This window comes from Chamaea fasciata, unplaced genomic scaffold, assembly GCF_029207755.1.
Source record: "Chamaea fasciata isolate MVZ Bird 193981 ecotype frontalis unplaced genomic scaffold, bChaFas1.0.hap1 SCAF_1, whole genome shotgun sequence".
Classification (NCBI taxonomy): Eukaryota; Metazoa; Chordata; class Aves; order Passeriformes; family Sylviidae; genus Chamaea; species Chamaea fasciata.
This window is the reverse complement of record NW_027094086.1, coordinates 90817350-90837438: the sequence shown is the minus strand read 5'-3', so window position 1 is coordinate 90837438 and position 20089 is coordinate 90817350. Positions and strand designations below refer to the sequence as shown.

General features: G+C 47.2%; 3 protein-coding genes across 10 annotated transcripts in view; 2 read left to right on the top strand and 1 right to left on the bottom strand.

Annotated features, from left to right (window-relative positions):
* Window positions 1-581: 581 nt before the first annotated feature.
* Window positions 582-10646, top strand: SIRT5 (sirtuin 5). Of its 5 annotated transcripts, none has more exons than XM_066189124.1 (9): window positions 582-667; window positions 1763-1901; window positions 4036-4169; window positions 5663-5888; window positions 7226-7313; window positions 7704-7757; window positions 8571-8694; window positions 9956-10071; window positions 10440-10646. In XM_066189124.1, exons 2-9 carry the CDS (start codon window positions 1787-1789, stop codon window positions 10513-10515), a joined length of 933 nt encoding a protein of 310 aa, XP_066045221.1. In that variant the 5' UTR covers window positions 582-667; window positions 1763-1786; the 3' UTR covers window positions 10516-10646. The 5 variants fall into 5 exon arrangements, with proteins under 5 accessions (XP_066045221.1, XP_066045203.1, XP_066045212.1 ...); XM_066189106.1 differs by lacking the exon at window positions 582-667 and adding an exon at window positions 1193-1224; XM_066189115.1 differs by lacking the exon at window positions 582-667 and adding an exon at window positions 1359-1524.
* Window positions 10647-10710: 64 nt separating this feature from the next.
* On the top strand, window positions 10711-14941 carry NOL7 (nucleolar protein 7). Its single transcript, XM_066189135.1, has 8 exons — window positions 10711-10948; window positions 11429-11489; window positions 11586-11641; window positions 11794-11825; window positions 12762-12879; window positions 13528-13649; window positions 13729-13806; window positions 14575-14941. The coding sequence occupies exons 1-8, from the start codon at window positions 10767-10769 to the stop codon at window positions 14646-14648; spliced, it is 723 nt and encodes a 240-aa protein (XP_066045232.1). The 5' UTR covers window positions 10711-10766; the 3' UTR covers window positions 14649-14941.
* A 387-nt stretch (window positions 14942-15328) lies between these two features.
* Window positions 15329-20089, bottom strand: part of RANBP9 (RAN binding protein 9) — a 38707-nt gene continuing 33946 nt past the window's right edge. The window contains exons 11-14 of one of the 4 annotated variants that reach the window (XM_066189054.1): window positions 19439-19560; window positions 17423-17571; window positions 16648-16759; window positions 15329-16310 (exon numbers count right to left, since the gene is read on the bottom strand). In XM_066189054.1, the coding sequence (XP_066045151.1) occupies window positions 16180-16310; window positions 16648-16759; window positions 17423-17571; window positions 19439-19560 (514 nt within the window). In that variant the 3' untranslated portion in view covers window positions 15329-16179. Of the gene's footprint in view, window positions 16311-16647; window positions 16760-17422; window positions 17575-19392; window positions 19561-20089 lie in introns of those variants that run through there. The other 3 variants (XM_066189063.1, XM_066189046.1, XM_066189072.1) reach the window with 3 other exon arrangements.

The following is a 20089-nucleotide window of genomic DNA, read 5'->3' as shown; positions in this document are numbered from 1 at the left end:
TGATAGTGCAACTGCGAATTGCTTTTTTTTTTTCCTTTTTAATATTAACCAGCAGCTAAAATACACTGCCGAATAAGCATGGTGTACAGCCTGTAGCAAGATTTCAATTTAAAAAACCAAAGACCAATTAAGATACTGAATATGCAGAGCCAATCCCTCATTCAACAAACCTGCCATCCGGTTTGTTTCCCCAGTCTGCACAAAATTAACGGATTTTGACCATCGGGGTCGTTAGAATGCTAAGTAAGATCACACAGGCCTTCACCTTATTTCCTGAGCTTATGATGGGCTATTTTTCCGAGCATGCATGCCTTTATGGAGACATGGAGTGCTCGGGGAACTGCTGTCACAGCCCAGCAAGCACCAGCACAATAGTCAGCGCCACTCGCAACATTCTGCCACCAAGGCTTCCTTCGAGTTTGCAGGTGGAGGCAGAGTACGAAAGTGCTGGTACTCTGTAAACAATAACAAGTGCCATGGAGCAGTGTAATGAGGGAAACGTCGGCTGCGAGCCCCTGGGAGGAGCCTCTGGGTGTTCCAGCCTTGCCCTCAGGTGAACTCGTCCTGCGCGAAAAGGAGTGGGAGACAGGAGCTGCTCCCGGGGCGGGACAGGCTCCTGGTGGACTTGAAAAAGCACGGTGGGACTTTCAGCCTTTCCCCTCTTTGGGTACGTGTTTTGGGCAACCTCTTCATCTGCTTAGCTGGTAATTTACAGAATCCAAAGGGAGGGGGGAAAATGTGTCAAAATCTCTGACCGAAAAGGACCGTAATCATTTAAGGTTGTTGGAGAATGGTGGAGAGGAGGCGGCTGGATGAGAGCAGGCGCTGCCTTCTTCATGCAGCAAAACATGCTAAAAACTCCGCTGCACTTGGACAGCACTTTTTTTTTTTTTTTAAGTGCTGTCCAAGTGCAGCGGAGTTTTCATCCGTGAACGCAGCGAACGCCCGAGGGTGGACCGCAGAGAGGAATGACGCTGGAAAGCCATCCAGCTTTCCTGACCTATTTTGCGTCTCATTCCAGCTCATACGTGCGCGCTCCGGCACGGCGCGACCCGCGGGAGAGCCTCCAACGCATCCATCCCTCCATCCACGCATCCCTGCCGCCTTAACACCGCGGCCCCTTCCCCGCGGGAGGGCGGAGCGGCGCCGAGGCCCGGCCCTGCCGGCAGCGCGGGGCGGGACGTGCGGGTCCGCACGGCTGGGCTTCAGCCGCCGCCGGCCGCGGTGAGTGGCAGCGGGCGGGCCGCGAACCGGCGGCCCCGGGGCTGGCGTGAGGGCCGGGCAGCCGCGCGGGCGGAGCCTCGGCCTGAGGGCCCGGCGGCCGCCGCCTCCGCCGCCTCCCCCTCGGCGAGGCTCCGCCCGCCCGCGCTGTCCCCTTCGCCCTTCTGCGGGCCGGCGGATGCACGTACGCTCGCAGCCCGCCGCCGCTCCGTCCCTTGCTTTTTCCCCCTCTTCTTAAAATGCCGGCGGGCAGTCGCGTCCTGGGAGCTGTCTCGGGTTAGCAGCCCAGTTCGGAAGCGTCGCGTGAGTTGAATGTCGGCCGAAAGCCCTGCTTTGGAGCAGGGCTGATCTCCTCGGTTCCGAACAAAAGCGGGGATCCCGGCCCGGGGTCTCGGGTTGGGGATGGTTCCGTGTTCTGCAGGTGCGGGAGGAAGCCGTGGCGAGCCCTCGCACCTGGTTCTTTAAGGAGAGCCCCTCACAGGAAGCTGGCAGAAACACGCACCCTGGCCGAGCCGCTTATGTTTGATTTATTTCTCCCCAGGTGAAACATTTCCGAGGGATCCTGATGTGTCTCTTTCAATTTACCGCTAGAAGGTTGGTTTCCCAAGCGCATTGTGGACTTAAGGCCTCGTCTTCAAAGAAACAGAAGTTTTGCTTGGAAATGGCCCGTCCTAGTTCAAGTAAGACGTGTATTTGTTTGCTTTAGCACCCCGGACAGGTTTTTAAGGTGGATTTGAAGTGCTAGAGGGTTTCTTGTGCCAGGTGAAATTCATGGCTTAATTCAAAATGTTTCAAACAGTTTGAAATTGCTTTTTTTTGTCTCCCAGCTAGTAAAATTGCCTTTCTATGTCTGTGTTCTGTATAGTTCCAAAAATCCTTGCAGTCAGCATGGTTGCAACATAAACGTGTTTTTAATGTTTATAATTTATGCATGTAAGTATGCAGTGGTCAATTGCACTTCCCTTTCATAATCCTAATGAGTAATAAAACTAATTCCTCATTTCTATTTATAAGGATGGTCCTCGAGCATTTGTAACAGCTCAGGAGCTGGGAAACCCCAGGAGCCTTGTTCAGGCTAGCACTTGTAGCTGTCGTCTTTTCGCTTGTTTGGGGGTATTTTCTTTTTGTTTTTCAACTTGAGAGTGTGCCTGAACTTGAAAACTGCACATGGGTACAGTAGCAACCCCCAGGTCGGGTAGCTGAGGCCAGCTTGCTTTTTCGGCTGCCTTGAGCATCAGCATTTGGCAGATGTCAGAGCCCTGACTGGGAGGGCTTTTGGCCTGAGCATTACACATTTAGGGCTTGTGAGGTTTGGTTTGCAGCAGGAGGTGGGGCACCAGAATAGCAGCCTTCTCTGCCCAGTCCGGTGGCTCTGTGCTGGAGGTTTTGGGACCTCTCCAGTGGCTCTTTCTCCCGACAGGAACTTACCTGCCTTTGGGTGGGCTCTTGTGTGTGTGTGTGTGTGTGTGTGTGTGTATGTATGTGTGTATGTGTGTATGTGTGTGTGTGTGTGTGGAGGGGGGTAGTTTTGGTTTTTATTTGAAAGGCCACCCAGTAAATTGTGAGGGTTAGGGTTGTGGTGAGCAGCTTAAAGTTCAGCTGGAGGCTGCTCGCTAGTGGGGTACTGTAGGAGCCCATACTGAGGCCAGTGTTAACACCTTCATTAATGATCTGGACCGTGGACCAGACTGTATCCTTGGCAAGTTTCCATGTAATACAAAGCTGGTAGCAGTGGCTGATACTCCAGAGGGTCCTGCCCCTGGGGAGAAATAGCCCCAGGCACTAGGACAGGCTGGGGTGACCAGCTGGGCAGGAATGTCCCTGGGGATCCAGTGGGCACCACTTTGGCCTTAAGCCAGCGGTGACCCCTTGTGGCAGTGAAGGCTCCCAGGGCATCTTCTGAATGCCTAAAAACACCCCATGGTGTTTGCCTGCTGTGAGGGATGGTCAGACAATGGATTGAATTGTGCAGGAAGGTTATGGAGTCTCTGTCTATGGAGATATCCAAAGCCACCCCACAGGACACTGTCCAGGGCAGTCTGCTCTGGTTCAGCCTGCTTAAGCAGAGAGGGTTGAACAAGACAATGTCCAGAGGTCCCTTCCCACCTCAGCCATTTTGTGATTCTAAGCTGTGTTTAAAATTCATATCTGAGGTAAACTGCAAGAGATCTCTTTTGTCTGTAGCTAACCTGTTCCTTTTTAATCTTGTCTTGACTCACATAAAAAGGCAAAGAAAATTTTCCATCTTTCTCCCGAACTACTTTACCATGCAGGGAAAAATGGTGGGAATAACACATTAAAAATACAAAATACAGTTGCAAACCTAGAAAACAGAAAAAATGCTTCAAAAGAAAATGCATTTTCCTAAATTGCCTTCATTTTGAAGGTGATACTTTGGGAAAAACAAAAAAAAACCAAAAAACACAAACAAAACCAACAACAAAACAAACGTTTGTTTTTTTTTTTCTCAAGATCTCACCTAATAATTAGGTGCTAACTGTTGCTGGGAGGTGGTGCCAACAGTCGTTATTGGGGTAGCATCTAGTGTGGGGTTTTAGTTAAAGGCTCTGCCTTTCCAGTATTGACTCTAATCATGTTTAGCACATGTTGCCCCACTGAGCTTGCTCAGACACATATTTTGAGGATCTCCAGGAATTGCCCTTTAAATTCCAAGATAAAGGAGCTCAGGAACCAGTTGGTGTTCTGAAATTAAAGTCGTGGGAGGTGTATACGGAAGCCATGGATGCATAAGTGTGGCCTCAGGTGGGAGTGTGAGTGCCTGACCAGCTCCTTGTTCTCCCTGCCCTGGCACAGACATGGCTGATTTCCGGGAGGTGTTTGCCAAAGCCAAGCACATCGCCATCATCACCGGAGCCGGGGTCAGTGCCGAAAGCGGCGTCCCCACCTTCAGAGGGGCTGGGGGCTTCTGGAGAAAGTGGCAAGCCCAGGTAGGTGCTGGTGGCCCCTGCCTGTGCAGCCCTGCCTCTGTCACGCAGGTGAGCGTGGAGGGCCAGGAGCAGCTGGGGGAAGAGGGTGGAAGTTCTCCCATGTCAGTGCAGCAGGGACAGAGCTCTCCCTACAGCTGCCTCTGCAGTTCTTCCCTGTGCCCTTGGGGATCTGCTTCTGTCCTTCAGTTTATCAGTTGCTTGGGTAAAACAACATTCTTGCAGGCAGCTCTGGGTCTTTCTCCCATCCTTGTTTTCCTGAAGTTCATTTATTTGCTCATCTTTTGACACCCTCACTGTTTTCCTACCATGTGGGGCCTTTCCTGTTTTAAACTCTTAAGAGTTTAGAAACAAACCAAAATATCAAAGGGAGAACTGACAATAGAGACTTGCTGTTTTCTTTTAATCTTGGTGTCTCACAACAGCCTTTAAAAATGCTTTAGGACTTGTTTTATTTTGGGGCAGGTTCTTTAATTCTCCTGCAGGCTCTGTCTCTCCTGCTGGAATGATCTTGCTGGTGCTGGGAGCCACAGTGGTGGGAGAGTAGGTGGGAGCAGACACTGGGAGTACAGCTGAAAGCACCAGCAATGTGAGCTCTACAGGAGCCTTGTGAGTCTCATCCTGCCTGCTGCTGCAGGTGTTTCAAGCAGCTGTTATGCTGTCAGTACCTGCTACCCCAAATGCTGCAATCACACCTGCTTTCTTTGTGGTTTTTAATTACAGCATTCCTGGAAGATCTGATGAAGTTAAAAAAGCTTTAGAGAGATGAGTTTTTTAAACTGGTTTGAATCTAAAGATTTTTTTTTTTTACTTTCAGTGACCATCAATTCAAATAAAACATGTGGCTGTATAAATGCCTGGTCCTGCTGTGTCAGAAAGTTGAATTCAGTGTTTCTGTGTCAGCAGAATTGCGCACTGAGGTGTGCTGGACTGAGCTGCACCTCGTTTTTGAGAAAAATAAGGCAAAATTAAAGTTACTGTGAAAAGCAGCTTCAATTTTACCTGCCCATAAAATACAAGACATTAGGCTTTGGTTTTGACAATTGGTGTAATTTGGTTGGTGTTACACTTAAATTAAAGCAGAAAAGAAATTCCTAGCAAAGGAAATACATTCACATGATGCTGAGTTTTATGGCTGCTGTGGAAAAGAGAGTTGTGGGTGCCGAAAAAAGGGTGTACACTGGAATATCTCATCCTGTTTTGTGCTAAGCTCCTAACAGTTTGGTAGGGCAGCACAGAGTATGGTTGGAGTGAGTGTAAACCTGTGTACCACACTATTGCTGTAAGTTATTTCCTCTTTTCATCTGACACTTTGACTTGTCACCCTTGTAAGGGCTGTGAAACAATATTCTTCTCAACTGCATTTGGTTATAAATAATCTGCCTTTGATGACCTTGTGATGCAGGCAGCAATATAAATGGCAGAGATCCAGCAGGCTTCACCTGGGGAAGGGATTCTTCTTTTGCTGTAGGATGACCTGTTAATGCCTTTCGCAGGACTTGGCTACTCCAGGGGCTTTTGCACGAAACCCTTCCCGTGTGTGGGAATTCTACCACTACCGGCGGGAGGTGATGCTGAGCAAACACCCCAATGCAGCCCACATCGCCATCGCCGAGTGCGAGAAGCGTCTGAGCAAGCAAGGAAGGAGCGTTGTGGTCATCACGCAGAACATTGATGAGCTGCACAGGAAGGCAGGCACCAGGCACCTCTTGGAAATTCACGGTAAGAGCTGGCTCACGTGTCTGCCACAGGCCAGGAAACCTGGGGTGGGGAGTGGGTAGAAGGGAAGGCGGGTTAAGTACAGAGAGAAAAGAATTTCATCTTTAAAATTGTAATAACCTGAATAAAGTTATTTACAAAAACACCCTGTTCTCTTTTGGAAGTTGTTTCAGGTACTTCATAGCCTCTCTTTATTCCTTACCTTTAGAATAGCAGAATCTCATCTTTTTGGTTTTAATGGATTCTGACAGTACACAGGAACTGGTTCTCCCTTCTCGCTTGCGCAGTTTTCCACAGATCTGTGCACGAATTCCATGTGGCTGTGACACCTGGCTGATTTCACTTAGAAAAGGGGAAAAGAATCCCCAAGGATTCCACTATGTGGTAGTCAGACTGTCACCAATAAAGAGTGTATTGGCAAGTCTGGCCTCACCTGCCCTGGTGTTTTCCCTCTGTCCTGTTCTGTCCTGTCCTCACTTGTGCAGTCCTTGTCTACAGGAGGACAAAGGGACTGGAAACAATTGAGATTCCCTGACCTTTCTTTCCTGCAGTCAGTGGCCCTCCCCCTTTCTTCCCTGTAGTCAGTGGCATTCCTTACTCCCACAAAGCACCAGAGGAGCACAGGACAGCACCTGGGGGTCAGCAGGGCTTTGGGGTCTGAGGAAATGTACAGGTGTGGAAGCCCTTCTCCATCCTTGGAGGTGAGCCCACTCATTTCTCCACTCCTCAGGCCCTGCCACAGGGTGGAAGTCTCCCAGGACAATGACCTACCCTGGTCTTCCAGTACTGTGATGCTTTTTGAGTATCACTAAAGGTATAAATGGAATTTCCTACCACCACTTTTGTGCTTTGGACACAGGAAACCTGCACAAACTGTTTTGCAGTTGTGGACCCAATGATGAAGCCTTGGCAACTGCTTAATTTTGGTTATTTGTATTCCTTACAAAATGGACGCAATTTTTAGCTCTTGGCTAAATTGCACATCTTGACAGCATGTCAGTAATGCTACAGAAGTTTTGGGAGTGGGGTTTTACATGAAACAAAATGGTGTTGACCAGCATATTTTATTTTTTTTAAGAAACTGTTTCTGATGTAAGAGGAAAAGCAATAAACAGAGATCATCTTCCTCAGTGGTATTTTCAATTATGATTTTCCTGCAAAATATGTTATGGGACTGTGTATTACTCATGTCCTGAGGCAGAACAAGGTGACACAGTGGGACTGTCTTTGCTGTTGCGTTCCTGTAGTTAGTTACCCACAAGGTGCAAAAGCACTTGCCTACACAGCCACACCTCAGGGCCATTGCTTCATCCCTGACGTTTTCTCTTTGTATGTTCCAGGTAGTTTATTTAAAACTCGGTGCACCAGCTGTGGAAATGTAGCTGCGAATTACAAGAGCCCGATCTGCCCTGCATTGGCTGGGAAGGGGTAATCCATTCTTTCTTTCACTATTAAAAAAGGAAGTGAGCAGGAGGATGAGTATTTACTGCATATGCTCAAAGACTTTTTAGGGTTATTTTTTCCCTTTACATTTTGGCAGACCTTTAGATAGTTACATAAATAATTGTTGTGCCTTTGACAGTCTTGGCCAGCTTATTGCAGTTGCTCAGCTCCAGGATAATTCTGGACAAATTCTTGCCTGCCTTGTGTGTGATATTTTAGGATTGTAGTAGGCGTTTGAAGTTGACTGAAGTTGAAAAGATTTCCTTGATTGGAGGGTGTGCTTTAGAGAATATGAAGGCTTTTAGAGAATGTTTTGATTAATATATAAAGTACATTTTGTATAGCTGGACATATATTTCCATTTTGTAACCACAGGGCTCCAGATCCTGACACAGAAGATGCCGCAATTCCAGTTGAAGACCTTCCTCAGTACGTACGGACCACTTCTTTTGGGCTCTTACCTCTTCATGCTTTGTGCATCTCAAAGCTTCATGTTACTGTTCATGTTGTTTTGGAAGAATGTTCCACAGGAGACAAAGAACTCTGGAACTCTGCCCCAGGAAACTGAGTCTAAAGTTACAGGGGCATCAGACAGGGAGTGTGTAGAACTTACCTTGGTGCTAAAGGGATTGCACGTTTGTGCACTTGAGCAGTAAATGTTTTGTTGCTTCTGTTACTTTGCAGGTGCCACCCACTGTTAGTCTGGGATACTGTGCTGGAGTCCTTCACAGGCACAGAATGTGCCACGATGCTTTTTTACGTGGCCTGAAGCTTTGCCTTAGATAGTTGCAGATAGAAAAAGCCGCCACATTTTTCATTTGATTCCTAAGGAAAAAGAGGCAAACACCATGCTTCTGACTTTTGGTTCATTTTCTCCTTAAAACTCTATTACTCAGTTTGTTAAAGCTGATGGAGACTGAGTTTTAACTTTTATGCATCTCAGGAGCTGAGTAAGGGGAAGACACAATTAAGTATCTGCGCTGAACAACTATTCAGCAGCCCCTTCCATGGGATCATGCAACATGTGTGTACTTCCAGCACGTGTGTAGCATGGAATGAGCTGCCTTCTGTCCAGTACGTGGTAGAGGAGGGTGTGAGGGGGTAGGGCTGTGAAGGAGGAGAGAGGATGATGGCAGGTAAGACCTGCCCAAGTGAGAACGAGAACTGCTTTGCCGTTCCGCGGCCTGAAGCGCCCCCGCCAGCAGCGTGACGTGGGGCTGTCCCTCTATGGTGTTTGAACAGGTGTGAGGAGGACGGCTGCAATGGGCTCCTGCGGCCCCACGTCGTGTGGTTTGGCGAAGCCCTGGATCCCGGTGTGCTCACGGCGGTGGAGAAGGAGCTGGATATTTGTGACCTCTGCTTGGTCGTGAGTGACACTATCCTTACCTGTCCTCTGAACCAGCAGGGAGGCCAGGATGTGGCTCCTCCTGGGCAAAGCAGATGCATCTGTGCTTCCCTGAGGGAACTAAAAGCCCCAGAGCGACTCTGTGGTGTCCAGTACAAAACATTAAAAGACCTTGCAGTTTCAAAATGTACACAGACTACTTAGAAGTCAACAGGTACACAAGGGTTAGAGATTAGACAGTGTTGTTTGGCTGTTAAATTTCACTCCACCTGTACTCTGCTCTGGTGAGACCCCACCTCGAGTACTGTGTACAGTTCTGGTGCCCCCAGCATAAGGACATGGAACTGTTGGAGTAAGACCAGAGGAGAGGCACGAAGTTGATAAGGGTACTGGATCACCTTCCCTATGAAGAGAAGCTGCGAATGGGGCTGTTCAGCCTGGAGAATGGAAGGCTCTTGGGATACCTTAGCGCAGCCTTCCAGTATCTAATGAGGGCTGCAAGGAAGCCAGAGAGGGACTCTTCAGTAGGAACAAGGGGTGATGGCTTTTAACTGAGAGTGGGTTTAGATTACATATAGGAAGAAATTCTTTACTGTGAGGGTGGTGAGGCACTAGAACAGGTTGCCCAGAAAAGCTGTGGCTGCTCCATCCCTGGAAATGTTCAAAGCCAGGTTGGATGGGGCTCTGAGCAACCTGGTCTAGTGGAAGGTTTCCCTGCCCATGGCAGAGGGCTTGGAATGAGATGATCTTTAAGGTCTGTTCCAGTCCAAACCATTCTGTGTTTCTAATTTCTCAAACAGTGAAAAATACAACTACTTTGATGCTGAGTTTAAAAAGTAAGTTATAATGTGCTGCTTTTTTTGCAAGGTGGTTTACATGCCATGTAGGTTCCAAATCCCTAACAAAAACACTTGCTTAGACTGTTGTTTTCCATTTACAGAATTATCTCAAGTAACAGAAGGAAGGTTTTGTTGGGTTTTTATTTTTCGTGAAGACAAAGTGTGCCATTTTGTTTCTGGGATTTTTTTTCCATCTACAGTTACAAATGGGTTTCTTTGGGCTGCATCAGAGAAACAATTCCTGATTGTTATGCTAAGTGAAATAGCTACATCTGCAGTGACACTAATCAGAGATTTTGATTCTGTTTCATGTCTGTAGGGATCTCCCAGGCTTCAGTGCACATGCAGTGTTGTGAGGAGGGCCCTCACCTCGGGGCTGGGTTGGTTTGATCTGTTTGAGCGTGGTCCTGCTACGCTTGTGACTTCTGTCCCATTGCCCGCAGGTCGGGACCTCGTCCGTGGTGTATCCTGCGGCCATGTTTGCCCCGCAGGTCTCGGCCAGAGGAGTCCCAGTCGCCGAGTTCAACATGGAACAGACTCCTGCCACCAACAGGTTCAGGTAACGCTGCTCGGGCAACCAGCCTTCAGTCCCCTCTATCCTGCCCTTTGCATCCAACTGCTGAAACGCTGCGTTTAGACAAATACGTTTTCACTAGTTCTCCCCCCAGCACTTATGAAGTACTATTTTTTTGTTAATAAGTAAGAAAAGAGGATTCTTATTCATGGTGGAATTTTCATTGAAGACACAAACCGTATTGTTTAGGGCGTGAGGCTGAAGTCTGTTCCTACGCCCCACAAGGCCTAAACCCCTCTCTCCTCCTCTTTCCTCCCTCCCTCCCGTCCCCCTGCCAGACTCGCCAGGTAAAGCAGCGAGCAGCGGGATGCGCCGGTGGCTGCCCGCGCCCTAAACCTCCCGCTTCCTTCCAGGTTCCACTTCCCGGGCCCCTGCGGGACCACGCTGCCGCTAGCGCTGGCGCGACACGAGACTGAGATCATCTCCTGAGCGCCGGGATCACCTGCGGAGCGCCGGGAGTGCCCCGGCCCGGCGGGGCCCAGCGCGGGGCGGGGGGGCAGGAGGCGGCGGCGGGACTCGTCCCCACGGCAATAAAGGGGCGGCGGCGGGGCCACCTCCGATGTCCTGTGTCTGTGCGCGTATCCTGCGGGGCGGGACGCGCGGGGCGGTGTCCCGGCGCTCGGCGTTCCCCGGCGGAAGGCGGGAGCGGTTCCGGGGCGAGGAGCGCAGGGGCCGCGGCCATGGCGCGCCGGCAGAAGGCGAAGGCGGCGGCCGCGGACAAGCGCAAGGCTTCCGCCGCGCTCCCCAGCCCGGCCTCCTCCTCGGAGGATGAGGCGGACGAGGCCCCGGAGGAGGTGCCCTTCGGCGTGGCGAGGGAGGCGGCCGAGGCCGAGCGGAAGCTCGTGGGGGAGGCGGCGCGGAGGTGCGGACACGCCGGGGCCTCCTGATCCCGATCGGCGGCTATCACACCGGCGCTCCCCTCCTCTTACCCCACTCTTCTCCCTTTCCACCCTTCTTACTCCCTTAGTCCCCTTTTTATCCCCGTTCACACCTCTTGCCCCCTTTTATCCTCCCCTTATTCTCTCCCTTATCCCTGCTTATTTCCCCTTGTTGCTTCCTTCTCCCACCCCCCCCCCCCCCCTTATCTCTCTTGTTATCCCACCACCCTTCTTAGGCCTCCCCAGCCCCTTCTCCCTCCTTATCGCGCCCTTAACCCCTTATCACCCTTCACCCCTCTAAACTCCTTTCACTTTTCCTATCCCCTCTCCCTTATCCCCCGCACTTGCCCCTCCTCACCACCTCCTTTGCCCTTCGGAGTCCCTCCAAACCCTCGTTTAAGCCCCCCCGTAATCCCCCCTCTCGCCCCGTGGGATGCTGACTGTGGCTCCCGCCTCCCCCGCAGGCACCGGGAGCTGCTGAAGGAGAAGAGGCGGCGGCACCAGGAGCTGTTCGCGGAGCAGAAGGTACCGCGCTACCCCCGCGGGGCTCCGGGCGGGCCCTGGATGTGTGTGTCGGCGGTGTCGGTGTCCCTGCCCGCCTGACTCCCCTCTCCCCCACAGAAGCGCAGGCTGCTGCCCGAGGCCGTGCTGCAGGAGCTGCAGGATGTGTCCGCACGGTGAGGCAGCAGTGGGTGTTGGGATCCCTGGGGCAGCCCCTTCTAGTCCTGCCTGGGGGGCTGGACTGGAAATGGGGGTTTCGTGGCTTTGGGTAAATGAAGGGAGTGTGAATTGAAGAGCAGTAACCTGTTGCCTTCCCTTCGCTCCCCAGGCCCGCTGAGCAGGCTGTGGCAGATGACCCAGGTACGCTACAGCTTGCTTTGCTAACGAGGTGCACATCTGGTACTTCAGGAGTTCATTCCTGTGCCACAGCTCCAATGGGGAGCTGTGGTGAAGAGACCTTATCCAAGTCTTAAATATGACCACACTGGAAGACTGTCTTTTTCCCAGGAAAAGATGTATCTGAGGAAAAATCTAAAGTCAGATTTAATCTAATTCTTACACCTTTTACAGAAGTCACTTGCTGTGTGGTGATTTCAGTTAAATCTCCTGAAGTGTTAAAGGAAATCATGGACAGGTGTTAGAGCAGAAAAACCAAGGATTACCAAAGGTGGATTAATATTTAGCCCTTGTTTAACTTATAAAGGCTATTTCTGGATAGAGTTGTTAAATCACCTCAATACTTTACATATCAAACTACAGTTTAATAGCATCTGAATACAACAGAATATTAAGTAACTCTTTTCAAACTCAGAATTACAAAATCAGAAGTCTATAGAGTGTTTATGACTGCTGTTTTTGCTTCGTCTGTACTTTGAGGTACTTCACAAAAAATCTTTTATTTAAACTGTTCTGTCATCCAAACCTCACATACTGCTGTATGGTGTAACTGCTACTTTTTCTTTCTTTTATTTTAAAAAGTTCTGTTGTATTGACATAACAAAGAGATGAGCTGAGAATGAAGCAAGACTAAACCCAGAGTTAGATTTCCCTGTATGGGTTACCCATAGCAGTTGTGTTGCACTGAATTTTTGTCCCATGATGAATCCCACTTTGTTGATGATGAGTCAGAGGAAAGCTGTCTAGCAGTACTTTGGGTTGCTCCCCTGAGCATATTTCTTCCCCTCCCTCTTAGAGCTGTTCTTCCTACTCAGTGCTTCTGAAAAATGCTGCTTAAGTCCTGTTCCTGTTTCACTGACCGGTTTTGATTTGTAACGTTTGTGAAATTTCGTTTGCAAGTTACTCTCAATGAAGAACTTGAAACTGGGGCTGTACAGCTGGAACAAGGCCAGGCCCAAAGGGAAGGCCAAGACGAAGAAGTGCAGGAGAAGAAAGGCAAGAGGAACAAGGGTGCCAGGTAGGAGGAGAAGATGATTTTGCCTGCTGTGGGAAAGGGCATCACAGCAGCTCTTCTGTCACTGCAGAAGAAGCAGCTTCTGTACCCTCTTCTGCTCTTTCTGTTCCCCCGTCCTTCATCTGATTGAAAGCATGTTTATGTGCTAAAAGCACCTTTAATATTTTCTGGTTTAGAATACTTGTGTATGTGTGCATATATATATATACATGATATAAGTAATTTTTATATATTACATATAAACATGTAACTGCTATGAAATAGTGGGCAGTCGTAACCACAGCAGTACACATTGTGTTGTGTGCTGCTACAGGTGCGGTGGTTGACCACTAAATTCCTGCATTTCAATCTGTTTTTCTCTCTTCTCTTTATTTCTTTGTCACTGATGGCCCTAGTGAGTAATTGCCCTAGCTCCTGGTAGGATGAGCTCAGGACACCCAAGAAAACCACAGAGGGCATACAAAGGCCTGTAACAACAGCTTGAGAGTATTGCTCCAGCTTTTTTTTTTTTTTTTAATACTGCCACAAAGCCCGTCTGAGTATCAGAAACCATTACTGGCTGCTGTGCCCAAGTAGCAAAGCTTGACATCAGTGTCTGTTGTTCTGGATCCTGTAACCACGCTACAGGGATTTACATCTCTCTTTGACTAGGACAAAAGAGAACTACATGGCTGTGTGCTTGAAAGACCAGAGTGTAACAGGCCTCCACCAACAGCTGGCCAAAGACTTCCTGAATGCTCAGCTCTATGGGCCACACACCAACCGCGTACAGGGTGAGCACTGCTGCTTGGGCGGGTCTGAATGGAGCTTGTCCGGCTTCAGCTTGGTGATTAACACTTGTCTCCATTTCAGCAAATGAATTTTTTTCCCTTGCAAACAAGAAAGACCCAGTCAAAAAAGCTGCAGTTCAGTTTGTGGACAAGTCTTGGGGTGAGTATAAAAAGTCAGAGTAGCTACTATTTTATGCATATGTGGCTAAAAGTACACTTGAATAAAATCAGGGTTTTTTCATGCTAGAGCATCCTGGCTTGTGATCCTCTAAGTCCAAGCACCTGCAGAGTAAGGGAAGGGCAGCAGGGCACTGCAGCCTCAGTGGGTGTCAGGAGCACACTCCCAGGGATGGTGTATGAGACACCAGTTGAAAAAAATTACCTTATTTTTGGTATGTTAAGAGACAGCTCTCATCCTAGAGCTAGGGCTGCTCAGTGAAATAAATACTTCAGTAGCTGTTCTTTTAGCCTCCAGTCTCTGAGCTATTGGAAGGCATTTCAGATGCATCCCAGACTTTAAAGCAGGGATACCAAGATCCCAGAAGATCTATGTGAGCACAGGGAAATAGCACCCATTTCTCCTCATCTCCATAACGGATGGGGACAGTCTCACACCCACACAGTATGTGAGGCTCATGAACACCAGAGAGAAAAGTTACTTATCCTTAGCAAGCAGGGGCTGCTTTCCATCTGTGCTGCATCACTGAAAGCACCACTGTACCCCTCCACTCTGCTGAAGGAGCCTGGTGCAAACTGGTACACCGGGCCAGTGGAATGCAGCTGGGGCATATTAAATACCTTAGGAAGTTTAAAAGTGTGTGAGGTGGTTGTTCTGTTCTGAAGTGCTGCAGCAGCCACAGGAGTGCTGCTTCTTCAGCACATGGGCTAAGAAAAATGGTAACTAACAGCTTTTTTTTTATTTTTTAAGGGCAAGATAAAAAGGAAAAAGCAGAAAGGTTTAAGAAACGTTGGCTGGCAACACAGATTAAAGATGGAGTCTGAAGACAGCTTTGCCAGAAGATGCTGCCAAGGACTTTTAGTGACAGCTGATCTCAACACAATGCAGGTGTTTTTTCCCCTCTTCATCATCAGATTGCTTTCAGCTCCAGCCAGCAGAAGGCACCGAGCTGTGCCTGATCGGACTTCCTTGTTCTCCTGCCCCTTTCAGAAGTTCCTGGGGAAGGTAGAGAGCAGCCGGGCCAGTGGTGTAGAACAGCTGGTGCTGGCACCAGGCTTGCTGAGCTGCCTCCATGAGGCAATGCCTTTGCAGAGAATAAAGATGGGGCAGTGTTGTACCTACTGTTGTGGATGCCGCATTTCTTACATCAGGCAGTTAGTCCTGTTGCTTCAGTGACTCGTGTCTCTAAGGAAAGGCTGTACCCTAGTGGCAGAACCATTAAATCAGGTCCCACGGCAGGACACTTCTTTCCAGCCTGATGATTTACTTTCCAGCAGTAAGGGATTTTCCCCACCTGCAGGGAGTCCTGAGCTTCCTTCACTGTTAGCTAGACTCAGTGTGTGGCAAGAACACAGCAAAGCCTTTCCCTTGCACCAGCCCAGCTCCCGTGGGGAAGTGGCAGCCCCGGCTCCAGGGATGAGCCACTCCCCTCACGGCTCTCCACAGGAAGCGCTGCTCTGGGATGGAGCTCTAGAACCAGACAATGCAGCATACGTGTCCCTGCTACCGTGAATGGAGACGTAAGTTTTTAATGGCTGGTTATTTATGATATCACTACATTTTATTGCAATATAGTACTATTTAAGCACTTTTAAAAATGCAAGGTGTACAAAGATTAAATTAAGACTGTAAATTGACTAAATATTTGGTTTTTATATAAATAGGTCATAACCACACTGTGTTGACATGTAATACTGTTATAATACAACAGTTAAACTGGTGAGCCTACACAACAGAAGCTGTCTGTAGTTAAACAAGGAAACAAAGTTGAAAAGACCATGTTAAAACAAAAAACTACTAAGATCAACAGGTTGGGATTGTAAGTAGCAACAAACATATTCACTCAGCTCCTGAGTAATTCAAGTTTTACAGTACACATTAAAAAATATCATTTCTTCCCATCAACACTATATATCCAAACCATTTGCATTTTGCAAATTACACTGATTGAACTATGTAACAATGGGGGTGGAGGTTGGCAAGTCATCCTGCTTGACGTTTACATCACCCACATGCTAATACATCCATGTTTTCTATTCTTCCGTCCCACCACAAGGTAGCAGGATTTTTGGTTTATTTTGGACAATCGTTCAAAGGATTGGTACTTGTCAATTTGTATGTCTGACGTTACCAGTGATATTTTCAACTCTTAGTTGTCTAAGAGGTTTAAAGATGGAAATCTTCTCCTAACACTAAGTTAGAAATCATTTGCATCATGCTGTAAACTAGGAAGCAACATAAAGCGACAGACTTGTCCTTAGTACATAATTAAAATTCCAAATTCCAGTCAGCAGAGCTGGTCTACTTTCCATGTTGAATATGTCGCAACACCTTTCAGACCTTCAAAATGCATAGCTAGTGTAGGTAGTCTTCCACTGTGGCGAACGCACAGGATCCGATTCCTGACCGGGCCATCAATCCTAGACACTGTGACGCCTGTCCCATGGCGAGGGCAAGCGGGGGTTGCTTTGGCAGATTGTGAGTCTCTGAAAAAGAATCACAGTGGCAGTTAAAATACCTGAATCATTTCATAGTAACGCACTGAAAACCTGACATTCAAACTACTTAAATCACTCACTTGCGAAGTTTGTTCTTAGAGCAAGACACAAAGCAGGAGCAGCAAAGGGAGTGTGCACAGCACCATTATCGAACAGGCCTATTTTTGCTCTGAACTACAACAGCAGACAAGTACCTGTTATTTTACATACCCTCCAAAACTATCCCTCTCTTCCCAGGAGAGTATCCTACACTGCGATCCTTACAGTGGAGCAGCAGGGCCACATGTGTGGGACAAGGGGGAGGCACCAGGCAGGCCACACTTACCTAGTATTGCACTATTCAGCACAGAGCACACTGGTTCTCTCTGTATGGGGTCAAGCTGGTTTCCAACAGGGCTGCTCCAGGGATCGGAATATGCAAGTAAACTGAATGCATCCTGTGGGAAGATGGCTTTTATTACATGTACAGCTACAAGCTGCTAGTGAAAAGAAGGGCTATTTTGTTCAACTATTTTGATTCAGAATCACAGAGGTAACGGTCAGTGTCCATCAATACAATAAAAGAACTTGTGACAGGACTTGTTCCATTTAGTGTTTTTTTCCCAAGAGCAAGGCAAAAGATAGCATTATTTTACTAAGTGATGGGGTAAGAGAAAACAGACTGAAAACTGCATGCAGTCTTTGGCAGGAGAATTCTTTTCCAGAGCAGCCTCAAATCAAGGCATACGAATTAACATGCAGAGTACTAATGACAGCACATTTTGGGCATCTCTACCAATCCCCTTGGGGTTCATTTATCATTAGAGACAAAAACAGAACTTCGATTCAAGAGCCCAAGGTATGTGGTCACAAATGAGAGAAAGGAAAGTGCTAAATTAATTTCTGTGTTTAACTGTGTAAAAGCACAAAATTATCTTCCCTGTGCATGTGCTACACAGACAAAAAAGAAGACAGTGCTACACCACAGCTGACCAGAACACCCGCTCTGAGACATGAAAAATGGCAGAAGTTAAAGCAGAACAGTATTCCAGCACAACATGCTGTGGGAATTTCCTGCTGGGCAGCACAGTTATTCACCTTTACAAGAAGATTAAACATACCTTGAGCATTTTCTTATTCACTGTGTTTTTGCCACATTCTCTTCTTAGCTGCTCGCTCATTGCTTGCAATTCTCTTCCAAAATGGATCATCCTTTCAATGGCTGCTTGGCTGCCACCACATAGCTGGCGTCTTAACTGACTTGAATCTACTTCTAAAGAAATGATATCGTCATCATCACCACTGATAGAGCCGAGGGGAACAACCTATGGATCTACAGACTCTGCACTGATTTCACTCAAGCACAGCTGTCTGCCCAGAGAGAGGGCAGGTCAGCCAGAGACCCTGGCCCCACGTGCTCCTGTCCCACACACCGTGGAACTGCTCCTTATAAACATTTAAGAGACCTGGTTAACTAATGGCAAAGGCTGTCAAAATAAACCAGATTTTTACCCTAAAATTTTAAGGGGCTTTAAAAAATAACAGTGAAAATCCACACAGTTCTAACTTTTACTTCTTTAGCACTGCATTTCTAAAGATGCACTAAACTGGGAGCTAAGAGAGGGTAAAAATATGCCGAACTTCCTCAACAGCCATGATTGGTGGATTCTGCTACAAGACAATCATTTAGACTGTTCAGACTCCTTGCAGAACACATTATCTTAATCATTTGGATATTTCAGGCTTCTTCTGTAGTCAAGCAGGACACTACAACTGATTTCTCAACTGTTTCCTACAATATTCCCCAATACTTGTGATTTTAAAAGATATTGATGCAGCTTATGAATATTAAACCAATACCTGGCTTCTTTGAAAAATCTGCTTTTTTAAAATTTACACCTAAAGCACTACATAAAAAAAGGCATTTATCCACATTCTTTGTATTTTTTCATCAATGGAATCAAGTTTTAAAGAATACATAAATATTTCAAAACATGAAAAACCACCACACTCAAACTGAGGGGGGGGGGTGAGGGAAGAGTGTAGGTGAAGCACCCACAGTCTTCAAGTAGCAGTGTTTGTCCCTAGCTCAGCCTAACCTAAGACATGACTTGCCAAAGGCAGGAGACAACTACATTACAAAAACCACAACTCTCTGCCCTGTGCAGCTGCTGCATATCTGTCACAGCAAGACTCTGTGGAAAAGGCAGCAAGATTGTGAGGACTGTTTCGGGTTTTCTGTCGCAGAAATATGGTCTTATCCAGTTCCAGAGCATAATGCAGGGAAAATGGTCTGTCAACTTGCATTTCTCCTTGCAGGGCTGTAACAGGATGACATTTACTGTTCCACAGTTACCTGCATCTCCCAGCAAAGCTGCAGGATCAGCAGCAGCGCATGCCCCGGAACTGGGAAGCCCTCACAGACCTCTGCACGCGCTGCTGCATTCTGAAGGTCTCCAGTTTCACATTTCATTTAAACTACACATTAACTGGCATCTGCTTAAATCAATTGTTTGAGTACCAATTGTGCAGCTGCACAAAGGGCAAGCAGAGGGGATTTAAATACTCATTTGTCACTAACATCAACAGGCATGACAGAGTATAAGGCAAATTAGGTAAGACAAAGTTAATTTTTAGCTCATAACTAAGTATAACTATATAAATTGGGGTGTTTTTGGTGGAAAACGTGGGAAAAACCTTAGATTTTCATTTTTTACATTTCCCTAATAAAGCTCTTGAGCATTAAATATTAGCACTTTGCATTTCAATATAAAAGAAGTAGAATTTCTACGCTTACTGTGGAGCACAAAGATGCCATGAGAACCACGAATGGGAAGAGGGAGAAGCAATTTCCCAACTCAAACACAGGTTGCTACACAACTGGGTGTTTCTTCTCAAAGGTACTTTCTTAGAAATTAATGCTAGTTTCAGTAGCCATGAGTTACCCGTTTCCCCTATTCTCACACAGATATTGGACCACCTAAATCAGTGGTTTTAAGATTTACATCTAGTAATAGCAAAACAAAAAATTAAGATTGGAGCTAATAACCCTAATTTTCAAGTTGGGAAGCATTGCAAGTAAAAACATAACCTTGTTGCCATCACTTAATAAAAATGTAAGAAATATCACTGCAGACCCATTTCTGTGTCACATTCTTCCATTTCGTGATCATGTTTAGAACTACCATTTAGGAAGCCATTGGATGAAGTCTCAGCAACCCCATTGGAGTAGTGATCTGTTTCCATGTCTACATCATTGCTGAAAAGAGAGTAACAAATACAAATTTTACTCATATTTAAGCACTTAGGCTATCTTTACAACTTCATCACAGTACATCCTCATCTTAGCTATTGAATAGCTGCTGTTAAATATTACCAAGCTAGACCACAGTTTCTTTGATAGCAACTGGTGATACCAGAGCACCATGGAAAGTTTTAAGGCTGCCTCAACATTAATTTTCAGTAAAATACTATTTTTAGATGCTTAAAAATTAAACACGTACATCCTGCTTTGAAAATACCATATCTACGTTACTAATTATTTTGAAAGAATGCCTTATCCTCTTATTTACTCTGTGGAACAACAGAGGAAAAACAAAAAAAAGAAAACCCCAAAGCAAATGCTGAGTAAAGCAGAACACTGAAGAGACAGTGACGAATGCAGAGCATTCAACTCCTCACCAGCCTTTGCTCACAGCAGCTCACGGAAGTGCTTTTAGAAAATGCCAGCGTGGCTTTGGAGGCTGAGCTTTGCTGACAGTTCCATCCTGGCCTGTTCTGTTCCATCA